This window comes from Equus asinus, chromosome 6 (genome assembly GCF_041296235.1).
Source record: "Equus asinus isolate D_3611 breed Donkey chromosome 6, EquAss-T2T_v2, whole genome shotgun sequence".
Classification (NCBI taxonomy): Eukaryota; Metazoa; Chordata; class Mammalia; order Perissodactyla; family Equidae; genus Equus; species Equus asinus.
In genome coordinates, this window is record NC_091795.1 from 5886207 (window position 1) to 5900929 (window position 14723).

Below are 14723 nucleotides of genomic sequence, written 5' to 3' on the forward strand. Positions count from 1 at the left end.
CATTTCTCTCTCCCATCTTGACCTTAGGTTAATATTTCAGTTGAGTCAAGAAAAGAATATGTAAGATGTTATTTTAACATAAAAAGTAAAATGGACAAAAACGGAAAGTTTGCCTTTCCATTTAAAGCAAGTTAAATTCAAGTATCTTGATAGAATTAAATCATGTAAGTAAGAACTAATAGCTCTATTTACATTTCCATCATTTTACTTGGGGCTTACTCTAAACTTAAATGCAAGTGAACATAGTGTTAGGAATATATACAGGCTGCTTCTCTGGAGTTATTACCTATTAAAGAGCTCAGCGAGTAGTTACCAGCAAAAAAGAGTCTGAAGCTGCCTCTAAACTTAAAATTGTAGGAGTTTTCAAGGAATCATTATACTGTATGTTTCTTTTATCTGTGACTACACTTTTTTTTTTGAGGAAGATTAGCCCTGAGTTAACTGCTGCCAATCCCCCTCTTTTTGCTGAGGAAGACTGGCCCTAAGCTAACATCCATGCCCACCTTCCTCTACTTTATATGTGGGACACCTACCACAGCATGGTGTGCCAAACGGTGCCATGTCCGCACCTAGGATCAGACCTGGCAAACCCGAGGCCGCCGAGGCACAACGTGCACACTTACCCACTGCGCCACTGGGCCGGCCCGTCTGTGACTATACTTTTAAAGATGTATTTAACTGTCACATTAAAAGAAATTCATATACAAAAAAATTTAAAAACCTACAACCCTTAACACATAGATCTAACAAAGTATATGTGGTCAAAGATTCCACAAAATATGCATTTTCTTTCCTTCAATTTTCAGTACCTAAAATGTGCTTTTGAGAGGCCACTGGCAAATATGTATACACTTAAAATAAACCATGCTACTGTATTAAATAAGAATTCCTGCAGTAAGTTAAAACCAAACCGGATTTCACTAGTCACTCAAATGCTTTGACAAAGTTACAGAAAGTGCATCTTTCTCATTCTCCATTGTCATATAATGTTGCGTTTTTGGGGTGTATTTATCTCTTTTAAAAAATAAAAGTAGCCAAATATTTAAGTATTTTATATATTTACATTTTTGGTTGTGGTTTATATTTTAAAAGAAAAGCTTCCTTATGATTTGCCTCAAGCTCTGGTGGAGATGCTTACAGAAACTAGCTAATAAAAATCAAGAGAAGCACAACTGAAATACTGACTTACTCTGGTAACAAACGGTTGTTCTTTGAAGACTAATGAAAGTAGACAAGATCCATTAAGGTAAGTGGGCTATTTCAAATACTCAACAGTTTACATAAGATTTTAAAATGTTTTTTAGAAAGAGCTAAGCATCTGTGTCCACTGACAGCAATGCAATACCTGGTTTATCAAGACTTGAAACAAAACCAATGCCTATTAGGAAGAAAGCTATATTTTATCTAATTTACTTTCAGTCAATATTCCACTAACATTTTCCTCCCAATACAATACTCCTTCCTCTCTAAAAGGCTGTTCCTAGGATCCAGATGGTTTAGGTAAGAAGGGAGTTAAGTTAGAGAGTAACTGCTTGCAGTTGAAGTACATGATAGGTTTTTGCTTCTCTCTTAATGGGCTAACAGTTGTGTCTAAAAAAATATTCAATTCTTAGAAAGATACAATTTCTGATTTTTTGAATTATCTGTAACCCTTGGAAACTAATCACATGAAACTGCAAAATTAGCAAATGTCTTGAAATCTGTATATAAAACATAAATTACCTCTAATTTCAAACTCTCATTTATTAGTGTACCACTCAATCTTAAAAAAAAAAAAAAAGGCAGCTCCAAAGATAGTCTTATACCATTCTTTAAAAAAGGAAAATGGTTCTTTTTAGCTTGACAGCCACCCCACACCCAAATTTCAAAACACATTATTTAATTGTCTTGGTCAGGACCTTTCCAACATGAGATTTTACATGTCACTCCCATAGCTTTTGGTTATCAGAAAACCCATGATTCCCTGTACTGCAGGAGTTTGGTCCTGCTGACGCTGATGTATCCCTTCCAATAGCCTTCATCCTCATTTTTGCTTCTGGAGGCATTTCCTCTGGTTCACTATCCATTTTTCTTATTCTTAATCTAACAAATAATATTTATTTGTTCAAAATAGTAACAGCAAGAGGTATTCAGTGATTACATATCTCATGGCTCAATGAAACGAATGACAACAACGTGCTAAGGGATTAGAAGGAGGAACTGGGAACACTGTTATAAGGTATCTGCACTATCTATGAAACGGCTGAGTGTTATGTGAAAGTGGACTTGGATCAGTTGGTAAACATACGCTGCAAACTCAAGGGTAATTGTTAAAAAAAAAAAGAAAAAAGAAGTATAAGTGATATGCTAAAAGAAAAAAACTCACTCATATAGAAAACTCAATTAAAACCAGAAAAGGCAGAAAAAGTGTGGAAAACAAAAAGAAATAACAAGGACAATAAAAACAGTAACAGAGTAATAGTAATCCAACTATACCAGTATTACTTTGAACATCCATGTTCTAAATACACCAGTTGAAAGACAGGGACTGTCAGAATGAATAATTCAAAAAATATATTTTCCTTCTATTTCTTCTATATCCATTTATTTATTCTATATTTCTGTTTCTTCTATTGAATTAGGTTTGCTAGTACTTCACTGAGGATTTTTTGCACAAATATTCATCAGGGATATTGGTCTGTAGTTTTATTTTCCTGTGCCTATGCCTATGTCTGGGTTTGGTATCAGGGTAATGCTGGCCTCACAGAGTGAGTGTGGAAGCACTGGTTCCTATTCAACTTTTTGAAAGAGTCTGAGGAGGACTGGGGTGAGTTCTTTAAATGTTTGGTAGAATACTTCAGTGTAGCCATCTGGTACTTGGCTTTTCTTTGTTGGTAATCTTTTTAATTACCGATTCAATCTCCTTACTAGTTACTGCTCTGTTCATATTTTATATATCTTCATGATTCAGTCTTGGTAGGTTCTGTGTTTCTAGGAATTCATCCTTTTCTTCCAGGTTATCCAATTTATTGGCATACAATTTTTCACAGTATTCTCATAATCTTTCTTATTTTTGTGGCATTGGTTGTAACATCCCCTCACTTCTCATTTTAATTGTGTCTTCCTTTCTTCCTTAGTTTATTTAGCTGGGGGTTTGCCAATTTTTATCTTGTCAAAGACCAAACTCTTAGTCTCATTCATTTTTTTCTATTTTCTGTCTTATTTATCTTTAATCTTAATTATTTCCTTCCTTCTGCTAACACTGGGTTTAGTTTGTTCTTCTTTTTCTAGTTCTTTGAGGTGTAATGTTAAGTTGTTGGTTTGAAGATCCTTCTTCTTTTTTAATGTAAGCTATAAATTTCCCTCTTAGTACTGCTTTAGCTGCATACCCTAAGTTTTGGTATGTTTTTATTTTCATTTACCTCAAAGTATTTTCTAATTTCCTTCTTGATTTATTCTTTGACCTACTGGTTTTTAAGAGTGTGGTATTTTCTACATATATGTGTACTGTCCAGTTTTCCTTTTGCTATTGATTTCTAGTTTCATTTCATTGGGATCAGAAAAGATACCGTGTATAATATTAGTCTCTAAATTTGCTAAGACTTGTCTTGTGGCCTAACATATAGTCTATCCAGAAGAATACTCCATGTGCCCTTGAGAAGAATGTATATTCTGCTGTGGTTGGGTGGAATGTTCTGTATATGTCTTTCAGTTCCAACTGGTCTATAGTATTCCTCAAGTCCTCTATTTCATTTATGACCTTCTGTCTGGATGATGTATCCATTACTGAACGTGGGGTACTGAAGTCTTACTAGTAGCAACCTCACATGCACTGCTATTTATTTCTCCCTTCAATTCTGTCAACAGTTGCTTTCTACACTCAGGAATTCTGATGTTTTATGGATAAATATTTATCATTGTTATATCTTCTTGGCAAATTGATCCTTTTCTCATTATAGAGTGTCCTTCTTTGTTATCTCTTGTAACAGTTTTTGATTTAAAGTTTATTTTGTCTGATATTTTGTTTGAACCACCCCTACTCTCTTTTGGTTATTATTTGCATGAAATATCTTTTTCTATCCTTTCCACTTCCAGCCTATATGTATGCTTAGATTTACAGTGAGTCTCTTGTTGACAACAAATAGTTTGATGGGTTTTTTTAATCCATTCAATCTTATGCCTTTCAATTGGGAGGTTTAATCTATTTACATTTAAAGTAATTACTAATAAGAAATGACTTGCTATTTCCATTTTGTTAATTCTATTCTGTATGTTTTGTAGCTTTTTTGCCCCTCCTTTCTTCTCTTACCACCTGCTGTTACATTCCATTGACTGTTTTGGTAGTCACATGCTTTGCTTCTCACTTCCTTTTGTGTATACTCTAGATATTTTGTTTGTGGTTAACAATACAATTACATAAAACATCTTAAACTCTAAAGAAACTATTTGAAAGTGATAAAAACTAAACTTTAGTCATAAGCCAGAACCCTAATCCTTTACAGCTCCATCACTCCACTTATATTATTGATGTCACAAACTACATCTCTATACATTGTATAACCCATTAACATACATTTAGTTATTTTTTATGCTTTTGTCATTTAAGTTCTATGCAAGAATTAAAAGTGGATTTATGCACCAAAATTACAATACAGGTTACTATACTTGTCCATGTATTTCCCTTTAACAGAAAACTTCCTATTTTCATATGGCTTAATGTTGTTGTCTAGTGTCCTTTCATTTAAATTTGAAGGACTCCCTTTGGTATTTCTGGTAGGGAAGGTCTAATAATAATGCACTCCCTAAATTTTTGTTTATCTGGAAAAGTCTTAATTTCGCCTTCATTTTTGAAGGACAGTTTTGCCAGATACTGTATTCTTGGTTAGTGGTTTTTTCTTTCAGCACTTTGTATATATCATCCTATTACCTTCAGGACTACAACGTTTCTGTTGAGAAATCCACTTATATTCTCATAGAAGCTCACTTGTATGTGAAAAGTTGCTCCTCCCTTGCTGATTTCAAGACTCTGTCTTTGACTTTCAAAGATTTGATTATAATTTGTCTCAGGGTGGGTCCTTTTGGGTTTATTCTGTTTGGAGGTTGTTGAGGTTCTTGAATTTGTATGTACACTAAGTCCCTCAGATTTGGGAAGTTATCAGGTATTATTTATTTTAAAAATCTCTCTGCCTCTTTCTCTCTCTTCTCTTTCTGGGTCTCCCATAGTGTGTATACTAGTCTATTTAGGACACGTGACAATATCCCGTAAGTTCCTTAGTCTCTCTTCACTTTTCTTCATTCTTTTTGTCTTTTTGCTCCTCTGACTTGATGACTTCAAATAACCTGTCTTCATCTTTGCTGATTCTTTCTTCTGCCTGATCAAGTCTGCTGTGAGCCTCTCTAATGAATTTTTCAGTTCAATTACTGTATTCTTCAGCTCTAGAGTTTGGTTCTTATACATTTTTTTTTGGTGGTATTTTCCATTTGCTCATGCATCGTTTTCCTGATTTTGCTTAGTTGTGTATTTGTGTTCTCTTTTAGCTTACTGGGCATCTTTAAGAGAGTTTTAAAATTCTTTATCTGGAAGTTAAGAGATCTGCATTTCTTTATGGTCTGTTGCTGGAGCTCTGTTCTGTTCCTCTGATTGTCCCTTTTTCTTTGTATGCTTTGTGATCTTGTTTTGATATGGGCATTTGAAAAAAAAAAAATCACCTTCATGATTTTATGCCTGGTTTTGTGCAAGTGAAGACCTTCACCAATCAGCCCTGCTAGTGGTTCTAGGACCTCTTTTCTATGGATGTGTCTTCTCTGGGCTTGCATGTGCTTTTAACTGTCTTAATTTCCAACGTGGTTTGCCCACTTCTTCTCAGGAGCCCATAATCTCTTTCTCCCTGTGGTATCGGCCTGTGGAAGTGCAGATATATGCAGCTCAAATATACTGCAGCACTCACATCTATTTTCCGTGGTTTCCAAACTATGCCACAGTGTTTGTCAGGCGAAACAGAAACCAGTCCTGCAGCCAGCCCAACAGGCTAAAATGTTGGACACAGAGTCCACTTGTGTTTCAGCACCAAAGGTGGAGCCATGGTGTAGGACTGTTTCCTCCTGACTGCACCATGCTATGCTGGAAGGGGCACAGGCATTCAAAATTCCAGAAGCTTTCATATCCCTTTGGATGGAGTCTCTTCCTGGTTACGTGTTGGCCTGGGTGCTGCAGCTTCTCAACTGGTCTCTAGAATTCTCAGAAACGTGTTTTCGTCTGTACACTGTTGTTAACTCAACATCTCCATCGGGGAACAAGGGCCTGGTGCTTCTGCTTCCTACCTAGTCTGCATGTTGTTGACATTAATCTTCTACAGATATTTTTTCCACCATCAGTTGTAACACATCTTAGCAGATTCCAGTGCAGGTTTTACTGAATTACTTTTTTCTCAATTACTTTGAAAACATTCCATCTATCTGTTTTTGAGCCATACAAGAAAATCAGTTTTATAAGGTATACCCAGTTTGGTCATCTACCTAATATACCATATTTAGTTCCCAATGGCTTCTTGTGTTTTTAATTATTAATGATCCTCAAATGTTAATGGGTCACAATTGTGATAAAATATACAACAAAAAGTGTCAGAAGTTTCCAAAGGTAATTTGTGAAGAAACTATTGTGCAAAAATATTTTGAGCTACACCAATATTTTTAAAATAAATATAGTGATCATCAAAGGGGTTCATGCAATAATGCTGTTAACAAAAAAGCGTTTTAAAAAAGACTGCGTTATTTTTAAAGCACAAATTGTACACATTCCTAACAAAACCTGAATACTTGCTTGTATTGGCCACAAGAATATACAATTATGTAATTCATTAATTTGGTACTATTTATCCTTCTCTTATTCTATTAAGAAGGCTATTCAAAAGCTTTAAGATTACTTTACATTTTTTGATGTATTAGTAACCATAAATTGAAAACAATATTTCAGTTAAGGATCTAGGCTCAACAAAAATTAGTCCCCAATAAGTCAAAAAATCCTTTAAGGATGATTAAAAAGAATCCTGTGCCAAACATGTGCTAAATATTCTCCTCTTATGCCATTAATCTGATATAAAAACAGAATATTACATGATCCATATTCCATTTGTTAAAATTGTCATTTTTTAGCCTTAATATCTTAAGACTGCCCTATCACATCCAGTTCTAACAAATGGAATTTCTCTACAGAACTTTAATACTGCAGGTCCTCCTAATTAACAGCTACTTCTAAAGTAAGGCTAAATATAGAGCGAATAGGCAACATAGGTGCTAAAAGAGAAAAAGTTCTAAACAAAGGTGTATTTGTTTCCTATTGCTCCCATAACAAATTACCATAACCTTACTGGTTTAAAGAACACAAATTTATTCTCTTACAGTTCTCTAGGTCAGAAGTCTGATATGAGTCTCAACCAGCTAAAATCAAGGTGTCAGCAGGGCTGTGTTCCTTTCTGGAGGCTAGGGGAGAATCCACTTTTTTGCTCATTCAAGTTGTTGGCAGCATTCACTACCTTGTAGTTGTAGGACTGAGATCTCTGTTTCCTAACTGACTGTCAGCTGAAGATAATTCCTAGCTTCTAGAAATTACCCACATTCCTTGGTTAATGGCCCTCTTTCTCTATCTTCAAAGCCAGCAAGGACGGGTTGACTCCATGACCTACTCTTCTGCCTGTTTTGTCTGGTTTAAAGAGCTCCTGTGATTACTGGGCTCACCCAGATAATCTTAATCTCTATTTGAAGGTCAGCTAATTAGGAACCTTAACTTGCCATGTAACATAATGTATTGACAGGTTCCAGGAATTAGGATATGAACATCTTGGGGGCCATTATTCTGCCTATCACAAAAGGCATTTAGAAGAAACATTTTAAGTGAAGATGAAAACCGGAAATAATTTCCTAAAAAGAAACCCTAGCCTGTATTTAATAATCATGAAACTGTTTCTGAAAACATTAAATGAAACAATTTTACACGTCTACTCGTCAAAGTTTTAATGTATTTCTTGTGACACATAACTGTCAATCTCTAATGACCATTTATACTAACTAGAAATCATGAGTACCAATATACAAATTAATGTCTGTAATTTAAGAAAATAGTCATTTCTCTTTGTTAATAAGAAATCCCTTGAAAACAGACTTTTTATCCCTTTGTGAAAAAGGCAAAATAAAATTATTTTAGTGGGATTTGAATTCTAAACTGATGTGTGACAGGAATTGTTCAAATCAACTGATTATTTGCATAATTCTAATACACAATTATTTTGCCCTTTTAGGAGTAGGGTTTTTTTTCTTTTGATGAAGATTAGCCCTGAGCTAACTATCTGCTGCCAACCCTCCTCTTTTTGCTGAGGAAGAGTGGCCCTGAGCTAACATCCATGCCCTTCCTACACTTTATGTGTTAGGAGGCCTACCACAGCATGGCGTGCCAAGCGGTGCCATGTCTGCACCCGGGATCTGAACCAGCAAACCCCTGGCCGCCAAAACAGAACATGAGCACTTAACTGCCGCGCCACCAGGCTGGCCCCAACAGGTTTTTAATTTCTGATCCCCATCAAGTTAAGAAAAATCTAAGTATGAATTAACTTTAATTAAGTCTAAAATAAATCTTTTTGGAAATGACTATTGGTATGGTCAATTTTCCATCAAAAATACTTTCAATATTTTTTTCTCTTGTAAAATGCACCATAGGCTTTCTTTTTTAATCTTCATGTCTATTGAGTAACATATTTCAATTAGAAAACAAACCTTCACACACTTCTCCTGAATATCATTTCTCTGAGAAGCAAATTTGATTACTGGTTTTCCACCATCAATTCCATATTCTTCATTTTTCAATTTGCTAAGGTGGTGATCTGAAATCCAGTCCATGAAGACAGTTAAAAGTTCATAAATTTGTGCATTAAGTGGTACCTATATGTAAAAAATTAAATCAAACCTTTATTTCAGTTCACAATCCTATAAAACTTCAAAAGCAAGCTTTAAATTTGGTAAGTGATTATAGAATAATTTACCTAAACCACTTCACTAAAATATATATTGAATGACAAAGCATTTCCAAACGAAAGATGTTTCAAATCAAGTATCTCCAATTAATATTAGAAACATGTTAAATGCTGGCTGAGAGAAGGGGAGAAAACCCACCACAATAAAGAAATTGAAAGAACTTCACTGTATTACTAAAATTGAGAATTTCCACAAAAATTCTTTTTCTAAGTTTGATAACACAGAAGAGTAAAATTGGCCTCAACTCCAGAGCATGAAGCAACATAACGAAAAGATTTTAACAAATTTAAAGGTTTCAAAAGCTGAACAATTTCCACTATGGAATTTCATATTTTCTTCTTCCCAAAGAAGTTGTTTCTTTCTTTGTCTTTACATTATAACATTCTATAAAGAGAATATGAAAATTTTTTCCTGGAAATCCTGTTCTCTGAGAGTCTACCAAAATGGGAGGGAAAAAAATAAGAACAAAATGCCAAAAAAAATTTATAAATTCAGTTCGACTGATTTTAGTCAGCCTTCAAACCACTTTTAATCAATTTAATTGAACATTTATCACACATCTACCTTAAGCAGGGAACTATGCTAGGTTTAATTAGTTTTTTAAAAATCTGAAAAGACAGAGAAATATAAAAGCAAATTAATACAGGGGCCGGCTCCATGGCTGAGTGGTTAAGTTTGCGCGCTCTGCTGCGGCGGCCCACGGTTCGGAGCCTGGGCGCAGACATGGCACCACTGGTCAGGCCACATTGAGGCGGCGTCCCACATACCACAACTAGAAGCACCTGCAACTAAGATATACAACTATGTACTGGGGGTGGTTTGGGAAATAAAGAAGAAAAAAAAAAAAAAAAAAGACTGGCAACAGTTGTTAGCCCAGGTGCCAATCTTTAAAAAAAAAGCAAATTAATACAAAGGTAACATTAAGCAGATAGCATGGTTCTGTTTTTAAAAGAAATGAAAACAGATGTCCACAAAAAGCCTTGTATACAAACATTATTAGCAGGTTTATTCATAATAGACAAAAACTAGAAAAAGCCCAGGTGTCTATCAATAGAAGTATCAATAAACCGTGATATATTTATACAATATATATTTATACTAAGAGGAGCAAACTACTGATGCACTCAACATTACAAGGAACAAAATAAGCCGTTCACAAATGAGTACATACCGTAAAACTCCATTGACCAAAGTTCTAAAATAGGCAAAATTAATTTATGGTAATAGAAATCAGATCAACAACTACTTGCTGCAGGAAAGAACTGGGAAGTGACATGAGGGAACCTTCTAGGGTGATGGAAATGTTCTTCATAGTTGTAGGTTACATGAGTTGTAGGCATTTGTCAAAACTGATCAGACTGTACCCCTAAGGATCTGTGCATTATGTTCCTGTATGTAATATACCTCAAAGTAAAAAAACTTAGGGAAAAAAAGTGAATGAATGAATGGGAAGGATTGTTGTCTTGATAGAAAAGTAACACTGAAGGCTTGTGGAATCTCAAAACAATGAACGAGGAAGCTGTTGTTAAGCTTAAGTTCCTGTGATAGTGTTACTGTGCCTGAAATACTGCTTAAATATTGTTTTGCTTTTGCAAATTTGAAATATTATGCAGATATATCTCTGTAAAGGAATTATTATGGTTAATCTTTTCATACCAAAAATAATGTTTGCTAAATGTAAGAAAAAGATTAAAGAACAAAGAGAAAATTTCCTGGCTTTCCATTGCAGAAATTTTCAATCATGTCATACCTTATAAGTTTTTGAAACTAGTACTTTTTCTTGTTTTAAACTTTTCATTTCATGAGCAGCATGGGAACTTCCTTTCAATCTCTGTATGGTCATAAACTCATATTTCCTCTGCAACAGGACATATCCATGAATTAAAGAACAATTATATTAAAAGTGAGAAAATCCAAAGGAAATCATTTTAAAATTCACTTGAATTGCAAGAGAAGAGCAGGCAACTTACCTGTAAATTATCTAAACGAGCCTGAACTCTTTTAGCCTGAATCTCCATCTTCCTGTTTTCTTCATTTACTTCATTTAACTAAAGCAGGAAAATGTTAGATATTTCAATATAAACCTTAAGCTGATTTCATACTAAAGCTTTCCCACATAATCTATCTTATCTAGTCTGTATAACCAAGCGATGTAACAAAACAGAGGTAGCATTCATGATTAAAGATCACAGCTAAAATCATCATTTGTCTCTAAAACATTAATGGTACCTAAGGAAGTTTACTTCACTCTACGAAAAATTTGCAAGTCTCCTGAAATCTTACAAGCACACATTTTAATGGGAAACGTCTTTTAATTGAACTTTTTATTTAACTATGATGTAGTAACAGAAAAGCATACAAACGATTTAAGTATGCAGTATAATAAACTAATGGGATTGGATTAAATGTATATATTAATTTGGGAGGAACTGACATCTTTACAATATTGAGTCTTCTCATCCATAAACATAACATATCCTTTAATTTATTTAGGTTTTCTTTATTTTCTTTTAATAATGTTTTGTACTTTTCAATCTACATTTTGCACATCCTTCTTTAGATTTATTCCTGGATAGCTAATGTTTTTTGATGTCATTACCTATGGTGTCTCTCAGTAAATAATATTTACTATTTCATTATTGTTGGTGTACAGAAATACACTTAATTTCTGTATACTGAACTTACATCCAAAGATTCTCCTAAATTGGCTTAATTCTAATAACTTGTCTGTGTACTTGTTTGGATACCTACATACATAGGTACATAAGCATGTCATTGTGGATAATTCTTTCTTCCTTTCCAATCCTTACTTTCTCTTTTTTTCCCTTAGTACATTGACTAGCACTTTCAGTACAATGTTCAATGGAAATAGTAACAGTAAGCACGTTTATTTTGTTCTGATCTCAGAGGGAAAAGATTCCAATGACTTATATTAAGTATGATTTTGATTTTGGATTTTTTTTTTGTAGACACTGAGGGGTAGTTTTTGTTTTTGTAGATATTCTACTAAAAGCCAGCCCTGGTGGTCTAGTGGTTAAGATTCATCACTCTCACTACCTCAGCCTGGGTTTGCTTCCTAGTCAGGAAACCATACTATCAATCAGTTGTCATACCATGGTGGCTGCACGTTGCCGTGATGCTGAAAACTATGCCACCAGGATTTCAAATACCAGCAGCGTCACCCATGGCAGACAGACTTTAGAGGAGCTTCCAGACTAAGACAGACTAGAAAGAAGGACCTGGCCACCTACTTCTGAAAAACTGGCTATGAAAACCCTATGAATAGCAGCGGAGCATTGTCTGATACAGTGCCAGAAGGCGAGAGGATGGCACAAAAAGACCGAGCAGGGTTCTGCTCTGCTGTCCACAGGGTTGATAGGAGTCACAATCGATTCAATGGCAGCAACAACTCTATCAGAATTAAGAAGTTCTCTTCAATTGCTAGTTATTATCATGAGTTGGTGCTGAATTTTATATCCACAAAATTATGATTTTTCTCCTCTTATCAGATAACATGTTAAATTTCAAATGATAACTACCTTTGTATTCCTGGACTAAATCCACTTAGTTGTATTGTCCTTTTTATGTATCACTGGATTCAATTCACTGATATTTAAAATTTTTGCATCTGGGGCCGGCCCAGTGGCGCAGCAGTTAAGTTCGCACATTCCACTTCTTGGCGGCCTGGGGTTCGCCGGTTTGGATCCTGGGTGCGGACATGGCACCGCTTGGCAAAAAGCCAGGCTGTGGTAGGCATCCCATGTATAAAGTAGAGGAAGATGGGCATGGATGTTAGCTCAGGGCCAGTCTTCCTCAGCAAAAGAGGAGGATTGGCAGTAGTTAGCTCAGGGCTAATCTTCCTCTAAAATAAAGTAAAATAAAATTTTTGCATCTATATCCACGAAAGACTGGTTTGCATTTTTCTTCTCTTGTAATGTTCTTGACAGGTTTAGTTTCAAGGTTATGCTGGCCTCATACAACAAGGACAGATTTTCTTCCTTTTTCTATTTATGTTTAAAGTACATGATACTCCTCCTTTAAAGTCAGCTATGAGTCCTACTTGTTCCTTCTTTGAAGGCAAGCTGTCTTATTTTTCTCTGACCACTTTTAAGATTTTATCTTTAACTAAAGTTTTCAGCAGTCTTAAAACAGTGTGCCTATGTATGGTTTTCCTCAATATTTATCATGCTTAGAGTTAACATAAGTTCTTAAATCTGTAGATTAGCATTTTTCACCAGTTTTGCAAAATTCTTGACCATTATCTCTTCACATATTTTGTTTTTTTTTTTTTTAATTAATGTTATGATGGATTACAAGCTTGTGAAATTTCAGTTGTACATTTTTGTTAGTCATGTTGTGGGTACACCACTTCCCCCTCCGTACCCTCCCCCCACCCCCCCTTTTCCCTGGTAACCACCGATCAGATCTCCTTCTCAATATACTAATTTCCACCTATGAGTGGAGTCATATAGAGTTCGTCTTTCTCTGACTAACTTATTTCGCTTAACATAATGCCCTCGAGGTCCATCCACATTGTTGTGAATGGGCCAATTTCGTCTTTTTTTATGGCTGAGTAGTATTCCATTGTGTATATATACCACATCTTCTTTATCCAATCATCAGTTTCTGGGCATGTAGGCTGGTTCCACGTCTTGGCTATTGTAAATAATGCTGCGATGAACATAGGGGTGCAACGGACTCTTGAGATATCTGATATCAGGTTCTTAGGATAGATACCCAGTAATGGGATGGCTGGGTCATAGGGTATTTCTATTTTTAACTTTTTGAGAAATCTCCATACTGTTTTCCATAGTGGCTGTACCAGTTTGCATTCCCACCAACAGTGTATGAGGGTTCCTCTTTCTCCAGAACCTCTCCAACATTTGTCGTTCTTGGTTTTGGATGTTTTTGCCAATCTAACGGGGGTAAGGTGATATCTTAGTGTAGTTTTGATTTGCATTTCCCTGATGATTAGCGATGATGAACATCTTTTCATGTGTCTATTGGCCATATTCATATCTTGAGAAATGTCTGTTCATGTCCTCTGCCCATTTTTTGATCGGGTTGTTTGTTTTTTTGTTGTTAAGCAGTGTGAGTTCTTTGTATATTATGGAGATTAACCCTTTGTCGGATAAGTGGCTTGTAAATATTTTTTCCCAATTAGTGAGCTGTTTTTTTGTTTCAATTCTGTTTTCCCTTGCCTTGAAGAAGCTCTTTAGTCTGATGAAGTCCCATGAGTTTATTCTTTCTATTGTTTCCCTCAACTGAGGAGTTACAGTGTCTGAAAAGATTCTTTTGAAACTGATGTCAAAGAGTGTACTGCCTATATTCTCTTCCAAAAGACTTAATGTCTCAGGCCTAATCTTTAGGTCTTTGATCCATTTTGAGTTTATTTTGGTGTGTGGTGAAAAAGAATGGTCGATTTTCAATCTTTTGCATGTGGCTGTCCAGTTTTCCCAGCACCATTTGTTGAAGAGACTTTCTTTTCTCCATTGTAGGCCCTCTGCTCCTTTGTCGAAGATTAGCTGTCCATAGATGTGTGGTTTTATCTCTGGGCTTTCAATTCTGTTCCATTGATCTGTGGACCTGTTTTTGTACCAGTACCATGCTGTTTTGATCACTGTAGCTTTGTAGTATGTTTTGAAATCGGGGATTGTGATTCCACCGGCTTTGTTTTTCTTGCTCAGGATTGCTTTAGCAATTCGTGGTCTTTTGTTCCC

At 35.3% G+C, this 14723-nt stretch overlaps 1 protein-coding gene across 24 annotated transcripts in view; it reads right to left on the minus strand.

Annotated features, from left to right (window-relative positions):
- The window catches only part of CCDC138 (coiled-coil domain containing 138), an 82298-nt gene that overhangs the window by 45051 nt on the left and 22524 nt on the right, over positions 1-14723 (minus strand). For 22 of the 24 annotated variants that reach the window (XR_011503802.1, XM_044773112.2, XM_070511494.1 and 19 more), the window contains 3 exons: positions 10974-11051; positions 10754-10861; positions 8746-8910 (listed from right to left, as the gene is read on the minus strand). Coding sequence is in view for 23 of the 24 variants with exons in the window: in XM_044773112.2 (XP_044629047.2) it covers positions 8746-8910; positions 10754-10861; positions 10974-11051 (351 nt within the window). In the remaining variant the exon portion in view is untranslated. The remainder of the gene's footprint in view (positions 1-8745; positions 8911-10753; positions 10862-10973; positions 11052-14723) is intronic. The other 2 variants (XM_070511495.1, XM_070511491.1) reach the window with 2 other exon arrangements.